This window comes from Nerophis ophidion, linkage group LG01 (genome assembly GCF_033978795.1).
Source record: "Nerophis ophidion isolate RoL-2023_Sa linkage group LG01, RoL_Noph_v1.0, whole genome shotgun sequence".
Taxonomy (NCBI): Eukaryota; Metazoa; Chordata; class Actinopteri; order Syngnathiformes; family Syngnathidae; genus Nerophis; species Nerophis ophidion.
Window position 1 is genome coordinate 75,829,481 of NC_084611.1, and position 26,247 is coordinate 75,855,727.

General features: G+C 38.6%; 1 protein-coding gene across 2 annotated transcripts in view; it reads left to right on the forward strand.

Moving 5' to 3' along the window:
- The first annotated feature begins 4,730 nt into the window (after positions 1-4,730).
- Positions 4,731-26,247, forward strand: part of mcoln1a (mucolipin TRP cation channel 1a) — a 41,608-nt gene continuing 20,091 nt past the window's right edge. Inside the window, exons 1-4 of one of the 2 annotated variants that reach the window (XM_061911582.1) lie at positions 4,731-4,922; positions 23,282-23,559; positions 23,633-23,800; positions 24,954-25,110. In XM_061911582.1, coding sequence (XP_061767566.1) covers positions 4,892-4,922; positions 23,282-23,559; positions 23,633-23,800; positions 24,954-25,110 — 634 coding nt within the window. In that variant the 5' untranslated portion in view covers positions 4,731-4,891. Of the gene's footprint in view, positions 4,923-21,091; positions 21,399-23,281; positions 23,560-23,632; positions 23,801-24,953; positions 25,111-26,247 lie in introns of those variants that run through there. The other variant, XM_061911590.1, reaches the window with a different exon arrangement.

Sequence of the window (26,247 nt, forward strand, 5' to 3'; positions counted from 1 at the left end):
TAAAAGAAATACGAAAAAAAACATTTAAAAAAATCAAAACTTATAATTGACTGAAGTTGATATAGAGATTGAGTTGATTAAAAAAAGTTTTTATTAATATATTAAAAAATACTTATTTTTTACCATTTTGCCTTTTGGATCTTTAAAAAATGTAGTGTTTTTTTTTGTTTGTTTTTTTAACTGTCGTTGCTCTAAATAAAAATGTAAATCAATGATGTTGTGAATTATTGACCTATTGCAAGCTCCAATTACTTCGCATCAAATATTCCACTTTTAAATTTTGGGCTGAAAATATTGTAAATTTTGTGTTTTTCCCACATTAAACAAAAAGCCCCCCACCCCAAAAAAAAAAAAAAAAAAAATATATATATATATATATATATATATATATATATATATATATATATATACTTTCTATTGACAAATACAACTGAAATTGATCCAGAGATTTGAGCATTGAATTAAAGATTTGTGAGTTATTTTTAACATATTTATAACTAAGACCCTTTTAGGTCCCGTGAACCAAACTTGAGGGGAGCCCTGAAGGTAAAAATATACATGTGTTGTATTGCTTTTGAAAATGAAAAATATCAAACCGCCCCCTGCATGCTAAGATTTTTTCGGTGTGTGGTCCTCAGTGTAAAAAGTTTGGACACCCCTACAAATAAAGGGAAAACGTTTGAGGTTTGACCTTATATACTGTATTAGTCCCTTTGTTACAGTCCCCTCTAGTGGTCAAAGAAAGCCACTAATTAGACAACCACTAACAGGAACTCGTGTTTAAAAGGAGCCATGAGAAGAAATGTATTACATATTTTCTTTACACGTGCTATACAGATATTGGTTTAACAAATGTATTAAATATTTTCTTTACACGTGTTATACTGATATTAATTTAACAGTAAGTACTGCAATATCGGCAGAATAATGACGAAGCAGAATGACCGTGCTCAATTCTGTACTATCGCGCAGCCACACTAGGTGGCGCCCGTTAAGACACCTATTATATGTGTTAACCATTTAACAATACATGTATGAATACAACAATATAATACAATTATTTCATTTTATGACATTAGTTATTGCCAAAAATACTGTCCAAACTGCGACCAAAAACAAGTTTCCCGAGTTTTCAAACAGTGTACAGTATATATTTATTCAAACAATACAACAAAAGTAAACACATTTGTTAAAATAAAGACAGAAGAGAACTGAAAAAAATAAAATAAAATAAATAATTTTAAAATATATATATATATATATATATATATATATACATATTTATAAATGTATATATATATATATATATATATATATATATATATATATATATATATATATACATATATATATATATGTGTGTATATATATATATATATACACATATATATATATACATATATATATATATGTGTATATATATATATATATACACACACACAGCTATCCATGCATTTTCTGCCAATTGTCTCTTTTGGGGTCGCAGGGGGTAGAACTTTTAAATATATATATATATATATATATATATATATATATATATATATATATATATATATATATATATATATATATATATTTGTATATATATATGTATATATATTTCTATGTATGTATATATATATATGTATATATATGTATATATATGTATATATATATGTGTGTGTATATATATGTATATATGTATATATATAAACATATATATATGTATATATATATATATATGTATATATATATATATATATGTAGATAGATGGATAGATAGATAGATAGTACTTTATTGATTCCTTCAGGGGAGTTCCTTCAGGAAAATTAAAATTCCAGCAGTATTGTACAGAGTTGAGATCAATTTAAAAAGTAAAAAGTAAATAATGGGGGTATAAATGGGAAAAAAATAGAAAAATATTACAATAAGAATAAAAATAAAAAGGAACAATGGGAATAAAAATATAACAGTAAAATGAGAATATAACAAGAGAAACTAGGCAGTAGTGACCATGTTATGAAAAACGTATTGCACTGTTATTGTTTTGCATCCTCTGTCCTCCTAGTACCCCCCATCCCCCTCCCCAGAGAGGAGTTGTACAGTCTAATAGCGTGTGGGACAAAGGAGTTTTTTAGTCTATTAGTCCTGCACTTGGGATAAAGCAGTCTAATACTGAACAGGCTCCTCTGGCTACTGATAACACTATGCAGAGGGTGACTGGCATCGTTCAGGATGCTCACTAGTTTGTCCACAGTCCTCTTCTCTGCCACCGTCACAAGTGAGTTCAACGTTCACAGAGTGTTTCGACCCTTAACCACAACACTCTCCGGTTGGTGGGTCAGCAGTGATTGGCCAGATCACTGCTCCTCTCATCCAGGCTTCCAGCTATTGTCCTCTCTTTTATGCCAGAGCCAACAGGAGGCTCTCTCCGCCGCTTCTCCCAGCCTACGAACGGCTGTTTTTCTCAAGTGACCTCTCAATCCAACCTTTGTCATCAGATTCCACACAGATTGCGCAGGGAATCCTCGACAACCAACTTCCACTGTCATCAGCCATGCTGTCCACCCCTTGTCCCGGCAGTCCTGGACAAGTTGTTGGTACTTTGTTTTCTTCCTCTCTGCCGCTTCCTCACATCCCTCCTCCCACGGGACAGTAAGTTCCACCAGGATGATTTTCTTTCCCTCTGGGGACCACAAGACTATGTCTGGTCTCAGAGTGGTGGACAGTACTGCCTCTGGGAAGAGGTGCTTCCGCCCCAGGTCGACCTCCATCTCCCATCCCTGGGCCAACTGCAAGAGGTTTTGGTTGGCTTGGCCTTGGAAAACTGGTCTATGACCCTCTTTCACGAAGGTGATGGTGCTCAGCAATGGTTTTGTTTTGGCTGGGTGTTTCTTTCTCCTCTCTTGCTCCAAGATGTCTGCGAGCATTGCCAACACCTTGTCATGGCGCCACCTGTATCTTCCCTGGGTCAATGCTGTTTTGCACCCAGACAGAATGTGCGCCATAGTTCCTTTACCGCCACACAACCTGCACAGCGGGTCCTCCCTCATTCCCCACCTATGCAAGTTGACTGGGGTCGGCAGGGTGTCATATACTGCTCGAAGCAGGAATGAGATACGAAACGGCTCCAGCCTCCACAGTTCACTCCACGTCACGTTCCTCTTGGGAAGGTTCCACCTTGTCCAGGCACCTTGGGTTGCGAGCTCGATGGCTTTAGCTCTCCTTCCTTCTTCCTCAAGGTTTCGGACTTCATTCTGAATCAAGGTCCTCCTTTCCCTGGGAGTGTACTTGGACCACTGCTGGAAATGTGATGTTCCTAGACCCTGTCTTCCAGTGCAGAGGCTTCCGATGGTATCTTTGGTCCTGAGAGATGATTCTGCCTGGGCAATAGCAGTGCTAGCGGCCCACTTCCTGCCAGATCTTGTTCTTATTCCAGCTTCCCTGATCAGCCGATCTTGTGAGTCCCTATACGTCAGGGAAAGTCTGCATTTTGCGACTTTAAACTCCTCCAGAACTGAAGACAGGGGGAGCTGGAGCTGGCCCGACCTTATGTAGAGCCCCGTAGATGTAAAGCTCGGGGGTATCCCCAACCATTTCCGAAGGTGCTTATTGAACTTCCTCTCCAACCCTTCAACTGTTGTTATCGCCACTTCGTACACGGTGAGAAGCCACATAAGTCTTTGGAGTAAGCCATGCTGGTAGATCCAGCACTTGTATTTCCCAGGCAGACCAGACTTGTCAATCCTTTTCAACCATTCTTCAACCTGATTTTCGGTGCTGGAGATGCTGTTTTTATCCGTCATGGAATCATCATACCACTTTCCAAGGCATTTAATAGGGTTCCCTTGGATGTTTGGGATTGCTTCCCCCTGAACAAGCAACTTGAACTTTCCCGTTGTTTTTCCCTTTTGGATCACCAGACACCTTGATTTCTTGGGCTTGAAGATCATCTTTGCCCAAGTAGCCATACGATCCAGTTCCGCCAGGACCCATCTCGCCTGCACGTGAGTTGGTGTTATCACGGTAAGATCATCCATGAATGCCCTGATTGCTGGTTGTTGACTTCCTGCTGCAGTCTTTGGTCCTCTTGACTTTATGATCGCTGCAGAGATGATCAGGTTCATTCCCATGACAAACAAGGCTCCACTGGCTGCCATTTAGTTGTGAACATGGCTGCTTGGAATCGTAGCTTGATGTCTCCCAGGTAGCTGGTGATCATCCCCTGGATGTGATGTGGGATGTGGTAATGGTCCATAGCCACTTGGATCACGTTATGGGGAATTGACCCATATGCATTAGCAAAATCAAGCCAGACTACTGTTAGGTTGCCTTTCTTCTCCTTTGCTTCTTGGATAAGTTGGCTGAGGAGCCCTGTATGCTCCAGGCACCCGGAGAACCCTTCGATACCGCCCTTCTGGATAGAGGTGTTAATATCTCCATTCCGGGTCATGGAGGAGCTCATTCTTTTGGCCAGCACTGAATATATATATATATATATGTATATATATATATATATATATATACATATATATATATATATATATATATATATATATATATATATATATATATATATACGCTTATATATATATATATACGCTTATATATATATATATATATACGCTTATATATATATATATATATATATATATATATATATATATATATATATATATATATATATAAGCATTTGCCTTTTCGCGCTTTTGCCTGAACTTTCTCTCGCCTTTTTCCGGTCACATGCTGTCAGTCACGTGATCAGACCGGAAACAAGTTTTAACAACAGCCGAGCAGCCCATCCTGGAAGTGTTGCCACACTAAAAGTCATAAAACAAACAACTCTTGACTTTTAGCCGCCCGACTGACCTATTTAAGGATTTTATTTAAGAAAAAACAACAAATACAAACATGTCTGAGACGGGATACGGTGACACTTCAGGTATTGTAATGCTAACATTCTCTTGATTTTCACCATGTTTTTCGTCCTGTCACAGTAACTTTTCATTACTATAGTACATCTACAGTAGTGCTGTATATCGTGTTGTGAATGACACACTTTTGTTGTCTTTTGTACGCACATCCACAACATTCCAGTCAACTCACTTTCACGCTTTTGTTATTTTGTAATTTTTTGGACAGTACGAGTTGTTTTTGTGGTGAAAGTTTCTTTTTACCCCAACATTACACATCTGGCAACATTGAGGCTGACCTATCACAATCCTTGTTGATACATATAGGATTTATTTAGACTCTCTCACATAGCAGGCAGTGTGTCAAGCTTTATTAGTTAACACGCGTTTTATTTAATAATGTACGTGTAGTGTATTATTTAATGTACTACATTTTGAACACACGAATGTAATATTCACTAATGCCAAACGTTGTGTCACGTTTCTTCGCTTAAATTAAATGTATTGCCCTGCAAAGACCTCTAATATTAAACCATGCGCTCAAGAAAATGTATTCTTCAAATCTCCTTTTTTCAGTTTCTCTTGAGGAGTTCTTGTTTTTGTTGTTGTTGGTTTTGTCTTTTAAAACAACTTAAAGAGTCAAATTAATGATTTAAAAATATTTATTTTAAATGTGATTAGTTGTATTTGTTTTATGTGCACTCAGTTAAAGGGCACATTATTAAGTGTTTACAAGTACAGTATATATTTACACATTAATAACTTTGTTACAAAATATAATTGCAATTTGATCATGATAATATAATAACAAAAATGAACTGGGTTCATATAATGATTTATATATGACAAAAATAAAGGATATATATATACGTAAATATATTTACATACCAATATAAGGCACAGGAAGTTTTTTTTTTTACAGTTGCTTTGCTGATTAAAGTATGAACCAGTTGTTTACAATATCGTATAAAATATGGGATTTTTCTGAAAAAAAAAATGTGTTAGAAAGAAACACCATATTGGAATATTCCAGTCTGTGTTTTTATAGGATATAATAATTTGACTTTTTACATTGACCTACCGAAATTGATCCACATTTCAACGATACTTAAATTAATTGGGATGTGTGTGTGAGTGTGCATGTTTTTATGACTTTTAAAGGCAGTATTTTCACTAGTGACCTTCTACAGTTTTAGGGATGGTCATTTTGATATCACAGTTATGTTTATGGAAATGTTATTTTTGCAAAATTACCTACAAGCGTGTATATCAATCTGTTTATGTGCAATTCACGTCACATGTGTGCGTATTAATATGTGTGTCTGTATAATCTGTGTGTGTGTAATCAGTTCCGCGTGTGTGTGTGTTTGAAGTTGTCTGTCCGTATTATGTGTGTCTTTTATTTGATCAATCTGAGAGACACAAAGAGAGAGAATAATGTGCACAATTCAATATCTTAGTTGGTCAGACAGTAACATGTTATAAGTTACTGTGAAGGTATGTTGTTTTTGAATAGGGAAATATGTTAATGTCGCTTGTTTTCATGTTACCATTTAAGCTAGCGAGCTGGCACTAATCAGTCCATGAGTTTATGAAATTGCAGTTATCAATCACGGTCTTTCAATCATTATAATTCAAAACGGTAAAAGTAACTGCCTGCAATTTTACCACGGTTGTCATTAAAGGCCTACTGAAATGAGATTTTCTTTTTTAAACGGGGATAGCCGGTCCATTCTATGTGCCATACTTGATCATTTTGCAATATTGCCATATTTTTGGTAAACATCGACGATAAAGTTCGCAACTTTTGGTTGCAAATAAAAAAGCCTTGCCTGTACCAGAAGTAGCAGACGATGTGCACGTGACGTCACTGTTGTTAGAGCTCTTCACATCCGCACATTGTTTACAATCCTGGCCACCAGCAGCTAGAGCGATTCGGACCGAGAAAGCGACAATTTCCCCATTAATTTGAGCGAGGATGAAAAATTCATGAATGAGGATATTGAGAGTGAAGGACTAGAAGGGGGAAAAAAGACGAGGGCAGTGGGAGCGATTCAGATGTTATTAGACACATTTACTAGGATAATTCTGGAAAAGAAAGTCACAGCTGCCTCTTTGACAGCTGCAGGAGGAATGACACAAGTTCCTTTTATGTCTACGGTGAGAGACAACTTATTACCACAATTTTCTCACCCAAACCTGCCAGTTGACATGTGGTAGGGAACCATGTTCGCTTGACCGCTCTGTTCCATATTAAAGCTTCACCGTCATCTTTAGGGAATGTAAACAAAGAAACACTGGCTGTGTTTGTGTTGCTACAGCCGGCTGCAATACACCGCTTTCCCCCAACATCTTTCTTCTTTGTAGTCTCTATTATTAATTGAACAAATTGCAAAAGATTCAGCAACACAGATGTCCACAATACTGTGTAATAATGCGATAAAAACAGACTACTTTTAGCCGTGATCGGTGCTGGAACAACATGTCCGCTACCACCGGTGACGTCACGCGCACGCGTCGTCATAAGCGTCATCATTCCGCGACGTTTTCAACAGGATACTTTGCGGGAAATTTAAAATTGCAATATAGTAAACTAAAAAGGCCGTATTGGCATGTGTTGCAATGTTAATATTTCATCATTGATATATAAACTATCAGACTGTGTGGTCGGTAGTAGTGGGTTTCAGTAGGCCTTTAAATACTCTTTACTTTTCCATCCCAAGTTCTGGTATTGGATTGTTTATATTGTCTTGTACCTAAAAACTGTAAGTTTATAATGGCAAACAGTAAAGACTGTGCTTTGGTTTGTTTGTTTTTTTTGGGATAAAAAACAACATTAGTAGCCTGAAGGTAAAAATAATATTTTAGAAATAGTGGTAGTTTTCTTTTCACTTTTTTTAATTAGCAATTTGCTGCTGTAATTGGAGTGTTCGAAGCCGCAAGCGTGTGTTTGCCTTCTGGCTGCGTTGCTGCCAGACGAGATGGATGACGCTGATAGCCGCTAGTAGACAGCTTCTTACTTTTGATTGACAGGCGGGCTTGTCCCGTCGCCGTTGCTGCCCCTGTTCGGCAGACGCTCACGAACCCGAAGCGCCAGATATTTCCGCGGATTTACTGGGCTTGAGTGAAGGTGTGTGTCAAGGCATAGCAGGCGCCCAATTTTTCTTTTGTCCGACGTTCATCGGCTGTGACTGTCGACACGCTCTCCTGATCAAAGATATGAGTCGACGCTTGCCTCATTCCGTTTGTCTGCATGAAATCTTAAGTGTTTGGATTCTTTTTCCTCTTTTCTGGCACGCAAGGCCTGTCATGGCGGAGCATCTCGCTTGCCAGCTTTATTAAAACGCTGTCACTCAGCTAATTCTGAAAGGGATTCCTATTTGACAGCAGATGAGGTCAGAGGTCATCAATTCAGATTTCTTGGGACCTGAAGTGACTTATTTAAATACGAGTACATCAGTAGCCTTTACAAAGATAATAATGCTCTTTTTTTAGACCCACTGTACTTATCTTAGTAGCCGATTGAGTAGTCGATACCAACATCAACACGTTTCCACGATTCTTGATACTTATTTGATACCATGATTAAAGAAACTTAATGTCATGTACTTTAAAATTCACTGCTTTATTGAAAATTGTTTCAAAGCGGCAAGTATGGCTGGCCGATAAAACAATATAAATATATATCGCGATAGACACATAAAAGATATCAGTAAAAAATCAGTTCGGTGAAACGTTCAATTAGAGCTGGGTGATATGGGCTTTTTTGATATCTCAATATTTTTAGGCCATATCGCGATGCACGATATGTATCTCGATATTTTGCCTTAGCCCTGAATTAACACTTTATGCATATAATCACAGCAGTATGATGATTGTATGTGTCTACATTAAAACATTCTTTTTCATACTGCATTAATATATGCCAATTTTAAACTTTCATGCAGAGAAGGAAATCACAACTAAGTCAATTGACCAAAACTGTATTTATTACACAGCTATTAAGCAGTGGCACAAACACTCATGTAATTTCCAAAACAGAAAGTGCAAGATTGTCAGAGACATTTTAAAACAAGCTACTAGTGCACTTTTGTGCATGATGTCACTAAGATGACATATCAAAACAACACTAAATTAAAGTGAACTTGTTGTACAGAATGCCACTACAATTGTTTAAAACAAATAAAGTGCACTTTTGTGCATGATGTCACACAAGATATTTAAATAAGTGTCAAACAAAAATGAGCTTCATAATAGGAAATTAAATAGTGTTCGTCCTTCGCTATGTGGTAATTTACTGCAGACATTATCTCCTTTTGTTGTTGACTATGTTTTTCATACGGTGTTGATCTGGAAATGTTTGCCTCAGCATTTTGATGGTGTGGGCATGTGGTACGGAACGGAGATGTTGACATGCGCAGTAATCACTCTTCATTCTTTAGCAGGTGACTTTTCAAATGATGCTACATATTAGCAGTAATGCTACTTTTTGTAGCAATGCTTTTGACCCACACTTGACAAATTACAGTTGTCTGTTTGACATATTCCCACTTGAAGCCAAACCACCGCCGGACGATGGACCCCCTGCTGTTTTTCTTGGGAATAACTTATTCCTTCATTTGTTACCAGATTCGCACCTTCTTTCTCTCGTATTACCACTCGCACGGCTCCGCTAGCATCACAGCTAACGTTACCCATGCTGCTACCTCCCTGCTCAGCTAGGGCATATACGTATGTGACGTATGTAAGAAGGTGCGCTTGTCTGTGAGAAGAGAGACACAAAAAGGAGTGGGATGAGCCTGTAGTGTAATGCCAGCAGGTAAAAGTAACTGCGTGAGAACGTATACTCTGATATCACGATGTAGTCATTTTCTATATCGCGCAGAGACAAAGCCGTGATATGTCAAGTATATCGATATATTATTGCCCAGCCCTACGTTCAATGTTTTTTTTTCTTCTTTGTCGAAAGAAACCGGAAGTTGCGAAGATAGGGTTGGTTGAATGAACAAAGGCAATGCAGGAAATGATCACTAATCAGTGGGAGTGATGCGCTAACAGCCAATCAGTTAACGGTATCAACTATAAAGTTTCGTTGTGCTATCTTGTTGTCTCGCAGTAGATTCTTTGCATGGAGTGAGAAGAAAAATCAAAAATTAGTGCCGCAGAGAGTGAAGAAATTGTCGATAAACAGAAAAAATCACCTCGACAGTGTGGCAGCTTTTTGGATTTTATTTTTCAAACGAACCATAGTCAGACCAATGTGAACCCACCTTAGCCGTGCTCACCCTTTAGAGCACAGGCATGCCTTTTGACACTAAACCTGCAAATGATTGTTCTTCGCAGGTTTTTATTTTTATATTATTTACCTTTTCACACTTTGCACTATTTTGTTACTCTTTATTAAGATTTTCTCACATATTGCTTATTTTTCCACCTCAAGATTTAAAGGTTATCGTTAAGTGTTTAATGTGATTTTAGAATTTTGTTCACATTGACTATTCCATGGTTGTGTTGACATTTATTTTTCTTTTTAGCATTGATAGTTGAGGAGATTGGAATCAGAAGAAGGTTACATTTTAATGAAAATATTTACATTGAATATATTTTTCTCCTCCTTATTTTCAATAGGTCACGAAAATATCAGTAATTATCGACATTGACCTGTTGTAAAACACTTATATTGTGATTCAGTTTCTTAGCCATATTGCCCAGCTGTAGTGTCAAGTATTCAATATAACTGTGCTTCAGCATTTTTTATCACAATATTCAAATTGCAGTATCTGCTGCCAAGAGGTAACTATACATTTAAAAAATAATAGTGCCTATTGCCTTCTAGTATATCAAAACCAACAACAATATGCTGATGAATGTGGTGGTCATAATTAACATTAGTCAACTATTGTACCTTATGAAAAGAACAGTAGTGGTCTATAGCCTCCCGGTATATAAAAACAAACAATACTGTGCTTATAAATATACTCATAAATAACATCTATACAGTAGTCAACTATTTTACATTCTAAAAAACAGCGGTTGAGCCTTCAAGTATATAAAACAAAAAATATTGTTCTTAATATTATTTCAATATGGTGGTAGTGTGACTTTATCATGTAATTCACAATGAAATTGGCGAATAAAAATGCTAAAATTTATATTGAAGGACAAATCCTAGTGTTTGTATACAATATTAGTATTAGCATTTCAGCATTTTCCAATTACATTATGCCTTTTTGCTTTAGAGTAGAATGCCACAACACACACCAGAAATAGTAAATAGTAACACTGTAGTAGTTGCTATCAGGACATAATTTACCACACCTGTTTACTTGACTTTGTCATCATTATTAGCTGTCATTTCCGGGTTGGGAAGGAGACACTGCCCCAAGTGGAGGAGTTCAAGTACCTAGGAGTCTTGTTCACTAGTGGGGGAAGAGTGGATCGTGAGATCGACAGGCGGATCGGTGCGGCGTCTTCAGTAATGCAGACTCCGTATAGATCGGTTTTGGTGAAGAAGGAGCTGAGCCGGAAGGCAAAGCTCTCAATTTACCGGTGGATCTACGTTCCCATCCTCACCTATGGTCATGAGCTGTGGGTTATGACCAAAAGGACAAGATCACGGGTACAAGCGGCCGAAATTAGTTTCTTCCGCCGGGTGGCGGGGCTCTCCCTTAGAGATAGGGTGAGAAGCTCTGCCATCCGGGAGGAGCTCAAAGTAAAGCCGCTGCTCCTCCACATGGAGAGGAGCCAGATGAGGTGGTTCGGGCATCTGGTCAGGATGCCACCCGAACGCTTCCCTATGGAGGTGTATAGGGCACGTCCAACCAGTAGAAGGCCACGGGGAAGACCCAGGACACGTAGGGAAGACTATGTCTCCTGGCTGGCCTGGGAACGCCTCAGGGTCCCCCGGGAAGAGCTGGAGGAAGTGGCTGGGGAGAGGGAAGTCTGGGCTTCCCTGCTTAGGCTGTTTCCCCTGCGACCCGACCTCGGATAAGCGGAAGAAGATGATGGCTGGATGGATGGATGTTCTATTGTGCACATCACTCAATCAATCAATCAATGTTTACTTATATAGCCCTAAATCACTTGTGTCTCAAAGGGCTGCACAAACCACAACACAAACCACTACCACATCCTCGGTAGGCCCACATAAGTGCAAGGAAAACTCACACCCATTGGGACGCCGGTGTCAATGATGACCCAGTGGGACGTCGGTGACAATGATGACTATGAGACCCTTGGAGAGGACGAAAGCAATGGATGTCGAGTGGGTCTAACATGATACTGTGAAAGTTAAATCCATATTGGATCCAACACAGTCGCGAGAGTCCAGTCCAAAGCGGATCCAAGACAGCAGCGAGAGTCCCGTTCACAGCGGAGCCAGCAGGAAACCATCCCAAGCGGAGGCGGATCAGCAGCGCCGATACACAGGCAAGCAGTACATGGCCACCGGATCGGACCGGATCCCCTCCACAAGGGAGAGTGGGACATAGGAGAAAAAGAAAACAAACGGCAGATCAACTGGTCTAAAAAGGGAGTCTATTTAAAGGCTAGAGTATGTATACAAATGAGTTTTAAGGTGAGACTTAAATGATTCTACTGAGGTGGCATCTCGAACTGTTACCGGGAGGGCATTCCAGAGTACTGGCGCCCGAAATGAAAACGCTCTATAGCCCGCAGACTTTTTTTGGGCTTTGGGAATCACTAATAAGCCGGAGTCCTTTGAACGCAGATTTCTTGCCGGGACATATGGTACAATACAATCGGCAAGATAGGATGGAGCTAGACCGTGTAGTATTTTATACGTAAGTAGTAAAACCTTAAAGTCACATCTTAAGTGCACAGGAAGCCAGTGCAGGTGAGCCAGTACAGGCGTAATATGATCAAACTTTCTTGTTCTTGTCAAAAGTCTAGCAGCCGCATTTTGTACCAACTGTAATCTTTTAATGCAAGACATGGGGAGACCCAAAAATAATACGTTACAGTAGTCGAGGCGAGACGTAACAAACGCATGGATAATGATCTCAGCGTCTTTAGTGGACAAAATAGAGCGAATTTTAGCGATATTACGGAGATGAAAGAAGACCGTTTTAGTAACGCTTTTAATGTGTGACTCAAAGGAGAGAGTTGGGTCAAAGATAATACCCAGATTTTTTTTACCGTGTCGCCTTGTTTAATTGTTTGGTTGTCAAATGTTAGAGTTGTATTATTAAATAGAGGTCGGTGTCTAGCAGGACCGATAATCAGCATTTCCGTTTTTTTGGCGTTGAGTTGCAAAAAGTTAGCGGACATCCATTGTTTAATTTCATTAAGACACGCCTCCAACTGACTACAATCCGGCGTGTTGGTCAGCTTTAGGGGCATGTAGAGTTTGGTGTCATCAGCATAACAGTGAAAGCTAACACCGTATTTGCGTTTGATGTCACCTAGCAGCAGCATGTAGATGCTGAAGAGTGCAGGGCCACGGACCGAACCCTGGGGAACTCCACACGTTACCTTAACGTAGTCCGAGGTAACATTGTTATGGGAGACGCACTGCATCCTATCAGTAAGATAAGAGTTAAACCAAGACAGGGCTAAGTCTGACATACCAATTCGTGTTTTGATACGTTCTAATAAAATATTTTGATCGACGGTATCGAAAGCAACGCTAAGATCGAGGAGCAGCAACATAGATGACGCATCAGAATCCATCGTTAGCAATAGATCATTAGTCATTTTTGCGAGGGCTGTCTCCGTGGAGTGATTTGCCCTGAAACCGGATTGAAAGGTTTCACATAGATTGTTAGACGCTAAGTGTTCATTTAACTGCTCCGCAACAATTTTTTCGAGGATTTTTGAAATAAAGTGAAGGTGAGACACCGGTCGGTAGTTTACCTTGAGGTCAGGATCGAAGTTAGGTCTTTTAAGGAGAGGATGAATAACCGCTTTTTTGAATGGTAGGGGAACAGCGCCCGAGGAAAGTGATAGGTTTATAATATTTAACACTGATGGACCTAATAATACAAAGAGCTCCTTGATCATTTTCCCAGGAAGAGGGTCAAGTAAACATGTTGTTTGTTTCATTCCATTTACACGTTGTAACAATTCCTCTAATGTTATTTCCTCAAAATGAGAGAATCTATTTTGGAGGGCAGTATCCGCCGTATATACAATCGTATCTGTGTTAATAGAACCCAGTTGTAGCTGGGACGCATTGTCTTTAATCTCCTTTCTAATGACTTCAATGTTCTTGTTAAAGAATTGCATAAAGTCATCAGCTGAGTGGGTGGAGCTACTGGAAGGGGTCCCTTGTTGGGTTAGCGATGCTACCGTACTAAACAAAAATTTAGGATTGTTTTTATTACGGTGGATGAGATTTGAGTAATATTTAGCTTTAGCTAAGGTAAGCATGTGTTTATAAGTTATTAAACCATCACTCCATGCTTGATGGTGAACCTCAAGTTTAGTCGTGCGCCATTTGCGTTCCAGCTTTCTACATAATTTCTGAGCTCTAGTTTCTTCTGTAAACCACGGGGTACGCTTTTTTGGAGCCTTTTTTAACTTTAGCGGCGCTATGTTATCAATGGTTTCGCGCAGCGCGTCGTTAAAGTTGCTAGTGACGTTATCAATAGAGCCCACATATTTTGGGAATGGTGCCATTACCGAGGGCAGTAGGTCAATAACATAACAATGTTATTATTGTTTAGCATTCATATATGCAGTTAAGAGTGAGTAATTCGGTGCGGCCCCTTTAAGTGACCGTCAGGAGATTTACCCAAAGGTGGGGTTTGTTGTCATCACCTATTTGTGTCTCTTTGATGTAAGCAGTTATTCAGTATCGTCTTTGATTGATTAAACGGCACACACGCTGCAACAAACGATACTTCAAGTTGTCTTGTTTTTGCATTACAAGCGCAACAATACTATATTTTATTTGTTGCGCACTTTTTATATCCAAAAATCTTAAATGCTACAGTATAAACCGATATTCAAAACAATAAAAGCTAAGTCATTAAAACCAGTGAAGCATAAGAAACACAAAACATGCAAAATAGTGGGTTTTCGATCAGTGTCTCTGTTTATTTTAGTTTTTTAAAGGAAATAACCTGGTCGAAAGATTTCATAAGTATTTTTGCGCACATTCAACATGATCAATGATAATAACCATGATAATCTTTGTCACGATGGCCGTGATATGAAATTGTCATCTCGTTACATCCCGAGGTATTAGTTTTGTACATTTTTGGTACAGGCATTAAACCGAACATTTTAGGATGTTGCATTTCAACTTCAAACCTGTCATGCTTCCTCATTTGCTGTAATCATGTTTTTTTGCTGCACAGAACGAGAGGTCAGAATTGTAAAGTCAAAAAATGCATTTCATGACAAACATCGTTTTAATTGCAATCTTGGTCTTTTTGTCGCAAGTAACATGACAGGACGTCCAGTTTGTGCTGACTCATACTTTATGCCACACTTCTGTTTTCCATCCAGGAAGTTGCTCGTTCATTCCGCTGACTTATTCATTGAGTCGGGAATCAGCTGTTTGTTCGGCCTTCCTCTTGCAGGTTTCGATGACAACTTTAACCTAAGAGATTCATACGTGTCGGGGTTCTGATGTCACGTGTTCTCCTGTCTGTGGCTTTTGTCGCCTGATCAGTCAGCGCCAGCGGCCCTGTTGTGTTTTAACGGTCAGCAGGCCTTATAAGCTGAACCATGTGACATGGATCATGTATGACTGGCCTTCTTTGTGAGCTGTGGACTTCCTTCAAAAAAAAATAAATTAGGTTCTGCAAAAGCCAAACAGAAATAGGTCATATAGTGGCCGGGGATGTTTATGCACTCAACTGTAGGAAGTACTAGGTGTCCTTTTAGGAGTAAGTTAGTCATTCAATGGAAGGTATTTTATGTATTAAAGAGGAACTGCAATTTTTGGTTGATTTTGCAATCATTATGAGAAACAAAAAGAAACATTTATTTTTTATTTTTTTGCATTCTAACATTTAAAAATCAACTCGTTCTTGGTGGCTTGCAATCCAGGTAATGGGAGTAACCAATTTTACCTATGAATCACCTTAAAATGCATAAAAAACAGTCAACAATTCTTCATTTACGTTCTGTTACCTGTATATTAACTAAGCTGTAGCGACATTGTTATTGAAAGAGCAAACACTGAGGAACTCTTTTTCTAGCGTAGTAACCAATATTTGGATCGGATCGGCCGCCGATATTTGCCAAAAAATGCGTATCGGCAAGGCATGGGAAAATGCCGATCCAGATCCAGTTTTTAAAACGAAATCCGGTCCGTGTTTTCCAATGCACCGATTTAAATAATACATTTCACTCTTCTGCTGCTCCCTACGCTCCATTCCGCATTTTCCAGCACACCTTTAACAAATCCACAGGTCTGTGATGTAACCATTAAGACGGCCGTGTGAATTAAAATTTACGGTAAAAATGTCAGCTGTGTGGGATTTTTTTACCCTACAAAACAAAAAAGATAAAGAGGTGGAGTGCAAAACATGCCACAATAAAGTCAAGTGTGGTGGTAAAGTTGTACGACATTTTACTGACCCATGAGAGTGAGAGGCTTTAGCACTCATCATTGATGAACACAGGAGCAGGCTGACACCTGAGCATCCTAAAGTGCTCGTCTTTGTTAAAAAGAATCTCCCCATTATGCTTGGAATTCAATTGTTTGCCCCCCCCTGACTGGGGCAAACAATTGAAAGAAGTGTGTAGATATAGCACTTTAGGATGCTCAGGTGTCAGCCTGCTCCTGTGTAGCTGAGATAGGCGCCAGCGCCCCCCGCGACCCCGAAAGGGAATAAGTGGTAGAAAAATGGATGGAGATATATATATATACTGTATATATATTTTTTATTTTTTTTTTTTAAGTTTACACTTGTTCAAGAGCAAGTATTGATGTTGAGTTATAGACATTTTATCCCACTCAGGTTGTTTAAGTGTTTTGCTTTTTTAAATAATGTTTATAGCATTATTTGCACTTTATACTGTTCACTTTTTTACTGTTTAATGATACCATTTCTGTTTGTCATGTATAATTTTTTCTATTTTGTGTTTATCCTTGAATACCAACCATTGTGTAATATTCAAACTCACCTCATTCAGTTGGCTAGTTGTTATCAAAAGTACTAAAACCCTTTTCAACATGAATCTGACAACTAAGTAGGCTAAATAACTTTAAACTTTAATACGTCCTCGGATAGGCCAGTATCGGCCAGTATTGGTATCGGAAGTGCAAAAACAATATCGGTATCAGATCAGAAGTGCAAAAACCTGGATCGGGACATCCCTAGTAGTAACACATCGACGCGCTACGGTATTAGCCGTATAAGCTAACTATGGAAAGAGATAAGCTAGCTTCTACGTCAGCAAAAAATGCGTTTCAGTTTATAATGCACAACACTTCGATAGGACACCAATTCTGTACTGACTGAAAAAAATCAACCATCAGATTGCAGTTGCTGTAAAGTATTAGCCCAAACCTCATGTTTTGTTTGTACACAGCTAATCAGACATCGTATGTATTGTAGTTGCTGCGAGTATCATCATCAATATAAAGCTTCCCCGAATATTCAAAATGGCCGTCTGAAATTGTAGCATTTTGGGATGTTTAAAAGTATTTTTTTTTACATACTTTGTGGATTGTAAATACAATTGGCTATGGTTTAACGCGAGGGTCAGAAACCCGCATGCGGTTCTTTAGCGATGCCCAAGTGGCTCCCTGGAGCTTTTTAAAAAATTTATCAAAATGGAAAAAGATGGGGGAAAAAATATTTTTTTAGGTTTAATACGTTTTCTGTAGGAAGATAAACATGACACAAACCTTCCTAATTGTTAGAAATTCCACTGTTAATAATAAACATGCTTCACTGATGAGAGTATTTGGCAAGCGCCGTTTTGTCCTACTCAGTCCTTGAACTCACCGTTGTTTATTTACATGCACAACTTTCACCGATGCTGCCACAGAAAGACGTGTTTTATGCCACTCCTTCTTCGTCTCATTTTTTCACAATTTTTTTTTTTATGTTGTGCGTAAAAAGATGAGTTTTTTTTTATGTGATTGACTTGTGTGGAATGCTAATCAGGCATATTTGGTCAGTGCATGACTGCAAGCTAATCAATGCTATCATGCTATTTAGGCCATCTGTTTGTACATATTGCATCATCATGCCTCGTTTGTAGGTAGTATATTTGAGCTCATTTATTTATTTTCTTTTACTTATGTTGTTATAGACCACAGCAAACGTTACCCAGCTTGCGGAGATTTTAATAAATCCATTAGAAGAAGACAGCCGGACGTTTTCTTTAACTTAAACACGCATCTATACTGTTGGCCATCCTACAGTAATCCACTAATTTCCAGGAGTTATCTCGCCCCTTGAGAAGCCTCCGTTTTTGTAATGTTTTATCAATGTTGCAAAAATGTGTAGAATAAATATTGCATTTATGTCAACGAAGATTTGCGTCAGTCTGGAACACATAGTGGGCGAATATAGCTAATATAGACACTTACATCATGTTTTGCTCCTGACAATTTTTTTTTTTTTTTTTTATTTTTATTTTGGTCCAATATGGCTCTTACAACATTTTGGGTTGCTGACCCCTGGTTTAACGGATACTAGGAAACCCAATTCATCATATAAAGTCAACTTGTTTTTCCACTCTACTGGTACTTTAAGGCCTACTACATTTTAGGGTCACTATGGCTGCTGGAAAAAGTAGTTAAGAAATGTAGTCACATTGTTAAAATGGGATTCTGAAGTATTTACTTTAGGGCCAGCTTCTATTGAGTTTCAGACTCCTGAACTTAACTGTTATGGGGCTTTTTTAAAAATCTAAGGACCCAGGGTGGCCAGAGTTTTATTGTCAACAAGTTATCTTATTAAGTACAAAATGTCAATGTACTATATCGTAATATAGATTTTAGGCAGAATCGCACATTCCTACTAGAAACATAAATGAGATGACCCTGAATTTTCCAATTTTTTTTTATTATTATTTTTTTTCTACATACATCCAAGACAAACAAAAGCATGCAATGCTGTCATGATCCCGCTTGGTTTGCTATTTTTTTTGTGTTTTGGATAATTTTGTACCATTTCCAGTCCTGGTGCTCTTATTTTGATTATACTTCCAGCTGGAATCCTTGTTTTGCTGCCCTTTCACTTTCTGTTCTGTTTCTTGCCAGAACACTTTTCAGACTATTTAGTGTCACCTGTTGCCCCTTGTCAGTACTGGATTATTGCTTTGCGTCAGCATTGCATGAGTAGCTGCTAGTTTATAAACTCCCAGTTCAGAGCTGTATTCTGTGGTCCAAAGGTCCGTCCACAATTGTGAAAAGCCTTCTGCTCCCTAATAAAGGGACCTTTTATCTGAGGCAGGGTGAAATGGTAACTGTATCATGATATCAATGTTGTATATAAGTCGATGCCGAGATTAATTGATATTGTTAATGACAGGCTTGGGCAATTATTTTGACATGGCGGCCAAATTTAGAAAAAAAACTGTGTCTGGGGGCCAGTATATTTATTTTTAGGAAAACTTATACAAAACCTCACAATAAAGTCTTATTGAATGATAAAAATGTTATGATAGAGCAATTAAAAAATGTAATGGAATTGTATTTTTTTCTAAGAACGATAAAACCCTGAATATTGAGAACATATGAACGTCACACCTGCTCTCAATTGAAATATTTTACAATCAAGCCAAATGCAACAAAAATGCAACAAACGCAGCGAAATATGAACGTGAAGGGTAAAAAAACATCTACAATCTGAAATATGTGATATATCACTAAGCTTTAGAACTTTCTTATAAAAATCTCTTTCCAATTCTGTGCCTGACACACACATTTCAGGCTGGCCGCTCTGGAAACACTCTGTGGAAACGCTCCCTACCCACAATGCTTGGTGCCTCGTCTAACCTGCTGTGACGTAGATTATCATAGTAACTTGTAGGGTTGTACGGTATACGGGTACTAGTATAGTACCGCGATACTAATGAATCATATTCTGTACCATACCACCTCTGAAAAGTACCGGTCCGCCACACCCTAAGATTTTTTGTTAAAATAAAGCCAATAATGCAATTTTTTTCTGGTCCCCGTTATTTATCTTAAAGTACCGAAAAGTATCAATATAATATTGGTATCAGGACAACACTCGTCACTAAAATATCATGCAAAATCGCAGATTCCAACCATTGAAATATGTTGTACAGTTCAAGAATTATGGTAATTAGAAACATCACTGCACATCGTAATGGCAGCACCACTTTCCATCTTAAAGATTTAATGAAAAAGATTGATAGGTCTGGTTTATGACCTATCAATTATGTGGACCAGGATAAATTATATAAAATGTATTTTATTTCATATGTATCCTTCCTCTTCCTAAAATATGTAAAAGAGACTAATCTCCGGCTTGGCCCGGATTGAGATGTGGTTGAATTGTTGTGGTTTGATGAGCCTTTTGTTTGCTTTTGTGTATTGCTGCACCATGTTAAGGCCAGTCGGACGTGCAGTTGTCTGTGGCTTTATATCAATATTTGCTCGTACTTATTTGACTGATTTTAATGTAATTATTTTTTTATTTTAAAATTTTTGGGATGGGGGCGAGTAACTTTTGACTTGTATTGTTTTGAATTTCTGGTATTGTTTTGTCAAACAAAATTCAATAAAAAATAATAATAATAACCTTCCTTTGGCTTTAATCACCTCAGTTATCAAGGCAGAAAGGAAAGGAAATGTCAACACAAGTATAGAAAATCACATTGATTACTTAACAATAACCTCTTAAAATTAAGGTGCAAAAATAATAAATATGTAGGAAATTCTTAATAAAGTGTACCAAAAAAATGTGAAAATGTAAGCAGAAAAAGCTGAGAATAACTATTTTCTGCAGGTTTAATGCCAGGAAGCTGTGCCCCTAAGTTGGTGTGGTGTTACTTGTCTTGGTGGGGACAAGCCTTGCATCATTTAAAGACCACGTTGGTCTGACTACGGCCCGTTTAAAAAAAAAATCAAAAGCTACCATACTGTGTCGAGTTGACTTTTCCTGTTCTATCGACATTTCTGTCGATGAAAGAATCACCCGTAAGACAGCAAGATGGTGCAACCAAACTTGATAGTTGATACTGATAGTCTTACCTGACTTCCCGCATTGTTTTGTTACCCTTTGTTCATGCAACCAACCTTGCATGACAACTTCCGGTTCCTTCCGACAAAGAAGAAAAATAAATAACCGAAGGTTTTATCAAATGCCTTTTTAATTGATATCGATTCTACCTGCACTTCACCTGGCGTCTCTGCATCTTGGGTCACACCAACAGCCGACTTGTGGTTCTCTGACTCAATGCGTGGACGATGTGACACGGTTGGGAGATTGGCCGTGCCAGCAACCTGAGGGTTCCTGGTTCAATCCCCACCTTCTACAAACCTAGTCACATACGTTGTGTCCTTGAGCAAGACACTTCACCCTTGCTCCTAATGGGTCGTGGTAAGGGCTGTGCATTGCAGCTCCCGCCGAAAAGCGCTATATAACTATAACCCATTTACCATTTAATGCACTTTATTTTTCTATAGCACAAACAAAGACAATAACTATAAGAAATTAAATCAATAAATAATCAATGATATTTTAATTCTACCAGTTCCCGTTAACACAATAAAATCTAGTAAAATCAAATAAGAGTAATGCATTTCAAAAACCGTAATTAAGGACACTTAAGAATGTTAAAGGAAATCAGTTAAACAAATAGCAGTATATTGGGGGGGGAAAGGATGTTATGTTCATTAACTGTTCGACAGTTATTTGCTGACTGTACTTCATTGATGATCATTATTTTTACTTTAGATAACTTGATACCACAATCAATGAGACACCTTTTTCCAGCAGGTCTCTGTGTTGCAGCTACATCTTCTCAGGTCTTGGTTTGAGTGAGTGACAGGAAGAAAAGCTCCGACTTGCTTTTCTGGTAACCTGCTGGTTTGCATGTCCAAGTGACGTCTCGACCAGCGTTTTTCAACCTTGAGTCAAGGCACATTTTTTTTCATTAAAAACATTTTTTCGGCCACACCGCTAGCAGAAAACATTAAGAAATGAAACTCAGTAGCCGATATTGACAGTAAAAAATCATCATAATTGTTGGATATGAATTTAAACCGTAACCTACCATGCATCACTACAGCTCTTGTCTCAAAGTAGGTGTACTGTCCCCACCTGTCACATCACACCGTGACTTATTTTGAGTTTTTTTGTGTTTTCCTGTGTGTAGTGTTTTAGTTCTTGTCTTGCGCTCCTATTTTAGTGTTTTTTCCTGTTTTGTCTGTATTTTCCTGTTTCATGTCTTCCTTTGAGCGCTATTCCCCGCACCTGCTTTGTTTTAGCAATCAAGACTATTTAAGTTGTTGCTATCCTTCGTGGGGACATTGTTGATTGTCATGTCATACACGGATGTACTTTGCGGACGCCGTCTCTGTTCCACACGCTGTAAGTCTTTGCTGTCGTCCAGCATTCTGCATTTGTTTACTTTGCAGACGGTTCTGTTTGCAATTAAGACTATTTAGATTGATCCTTTTTCTACTTTGGTTTTCGGGACATTGTTTGTTGATACTGCTGTTTTCTAGTGACTACTGACAATCTTTTTCCAGTACGTTCCTACTTTGTGGACGCCGTCTGTTCCACATTTCATAGTCAGTGTTATTTGCTGCATCATTTTGTTGTATGTCTGTCATAGTCTGGCCGGTTCGAGCACTTTCCTTCTGCTCTAGCCTTCTGTGTTTGCTTGTTTAATTAATAAATGCCCCTTTTTACTTTATGCTCCTACCTCAATCATCTGCATCCCTAAAATCACGACAACCTCAGGCGTCTCCCATGACACAACGCTTATCACATGACATCCTAAACTTCAATGACTTTTCTTAGCGGCACTCACCTTTTGTTTATTTTTGTTTGAAGCATTAGATGCATTTTTACCTGCATATTGTGATCACGACAAACCATGTTCCTGACATCTACAAAGCATTTAGCTACCTACTGATATGGAAGAGTACTACACGGTTTTACTCTGCCAAGCTATAGACAGCACTGACACTCAACAACGGCACATTATTTGCGGATTATAATTATAATAAAGATTATAATATAATTACAATTAAAAATATTTTTAACCCAAATAGGTGAAATTAAATAATCTCCCACGGCACACCAGACACTATCTCAAGGCACACTAGTGTGCCACGGCACAGTGGTTAAAAAACACTGGTCTCGACCTCCAATATAAGATGGGTCAATACGGGTTTAGATCTGGTTGTAACTTGGATCGTACTAGCTTGAATTCTGCTGGGTTATGGGTAATTGTTCAGTTCTTATTCTTCCAGAACGTGAAAGCCTCACCTGCTCGGCCAGGAAATATGGGTCCACAGACAGCAGCGGCGAGCACGACAACCCCACCGCCAACCACTGCAACAACCATAGCAACCATGGGTTTCCCGCCGCAACAGCTGGGCACTGGGTCGGTGCCGACCTAGGGGAAGAGGCCATCCGCAGAAAGTTGAAGTACTTCTTCATGAGCCCCTGCGATAAATACCACGCCAAGGGCCGTAAGCCTTACAAGCTGATCCTGCAGCTGCTCAAGATCATCATCGTCACCGCTCAGGTACTGCCTGTGTGGCATCTGTCACTGCTCCTCTTCTCTTCTTTGACTCGCCCGCTTCCTCTCTTCGCTGCAGTTGGTGCTGTTTGGCCTCAGTAACCAGGTGGTGGTGATGTTCAAGGAGGAGAACACCATGACTTTTAAGCACCTATTCCTCAAAGACTTCGATGAGTCCTCCGACAGCTCTTTTTCCGTGTACACACGACAAGATGTCTATGATCACATCTTCTATGCCGTTGAGCAGGTACGTCCATACCTGGAATGTCAGGATATGAACATTTCACATCATGGTTATTGTCACCAAAATGATCACGGTTAGCATTAGTTTTCGCAGTATTGTTGAATGAATATGACCTGGGTATAGGTTGATTGGCAACACTAAATTGGCCCTAGTGTGTGAATGTGAGTGTGAATGTTGTCTGTCTATCTGTGTTGGCCCTGCGATGAGGTGGCGACTTGTCCAGGGTGTACCCCGCCTTCCGCCCGATTGTAGCTGAGATAGGCGCCAGTGCCCCCCGCGACCCCGAAAGGGAATAAGCGGTAGAAAATTGATGGATGGATGGATGTTGAATGTGCTCAAAAAGTACTCATTTACACTTATAACCCAGTTTTATTTTTATTTTTTTAAATACAATAAATATATAATCACACAATATACTTTCTTGACAGAATAAATATGATATGTAATAATGTTATTCTGGTTACTTAAGAAGCATATTATTTCAATTGAGTGTTTAAAATGGATTAAACCGGAAGTTTAAATGTGTACAATTGAATATCTTAGTTGCTCAAACAGTAATGCGTTTATATAAGTTTAGATTGGGGTATGTTGCTTTTTATGAAGAAAGACGTTAATGTCTCTTGTTTTCATGTTAGCATTCAAGCCACCTAGCACTAACTTGCTTCTCCAGTAAATGAGAAGTGTCGCCTGTCCGTCAGATTATCAGTGTTTTCTGATCATTCTGATTTAAAAAAGGTAATACTAACTGTAAGATGTTTTACCACAGTTGTCATTATACTGTCATAATTATGAAATAAAAAGTCCAAACCATGAGATATAAAGTCATAATTATTGTCAATATGTTAGAAAAGCAAATTAAAAAAAATTTAAGTCATATTTATGAGATAAAAACTCAGAATAATGAGATAGGAAAGTTGAAAACATGCCATTAAATGTCATAATTATAAGATAAAAAGGCAAAATTATGAGATAAAAAAGTTAAAATTATGTCATTAAAAGTCACAATTATGAGATAGGAAAAAGTCAAAACGATGCCATAAAAAGTCAGAATTAGATTGAAAAAAGTCAAAATTATGCCCTTAAAACGCAGAGTTAGATTTTTTTTAAAAGTCATAACTAATGAAAAGCTGAATGTTTCCCCTCCTCCTGTGTGCAGTATCTGGCGCTACCGGAGACCACGGTGGGCCGCTATGCGTACGTCTACGGCATGGGCGTGAACGGCAGCGCGTTGTCACTTTGCCAGCAGTACTACAAGAGGGGCCGTATCGACCCGGCCAACGACACCTTCAACATCGACCCGCACGTCATCACAGGTGCGCTCTTAGTTTTACTTCCTGACTCCGGTGACCAACTTTCCTGCGTGTTGATGTTGATGAACGGTATTAACCTTCAACATGGACACTTCCAATTTACGCAAACTCATTCCACATCATGTATCTAACATGAATGTCTTCATAATATTATTTACAGCATGATGATATTTTGCATGTGCACATTCCAGTCAGAGAAGTTACACTATGGACTTTTCTTGTACTAATTCCTGCTCACATGATTGGGTTTGCCCGAGGTTACACTAATCTGACACTGCAAGAGGAAGTGAGTGCAACAAAGGGAACCCTATGTACACTACACTACACTACACTGTTTAGTACACTATACCACAGAACAGTACACTACAGTACAGTACACTACACCACAGTACAGTACACTACAGCACAGTACGCTATACGCTACACTACAGTACACTACACCACAGTGCAGTGCAGTACACTACACTACTGTACAGTCCACTACACTACAGTACACTACACTACATCACAGTACACTACACTACAGTACAGTACAGTGCACTACAGTACACTACAATACAACATTTTACAGTAGAGTACAGTACACCACAGTACAGTACACTACACAACACTACAGTACACTACACTACTGTATAGTACAAAATACTACAGTACAGTACAGTACACTACAGTACACCACAGTAACCTACACTACACTGCAATACACTACCGTACACTACAGTACAATACAATACTCTACTGTACAATACCCTACACTACATCACAGTAAAGTACACTACACTACACCACAGAACAGTACAGTAAAATACAATACTTTACAGTAGCGTACAGTACATTACAGTACACCACAGTACAGTACTCTACAGTACACTACACTACTGTATAGTTTACTACACTACAGAACAGTACAGTACACTACGGTACAGTACACTACACCACAGTACAGTACACTACACTACAACTCAGTAAAGTAACCTACACTACAGTACAGTACACTACAATACAGTACACTACATCACTGTACACTACACTATATCACAGTACACTACACAACATTACACCAAAGTACACTACACTACATTACACCACAGCACAGTACACTACACTACACTACACTACACTACCTAATAACACTACACT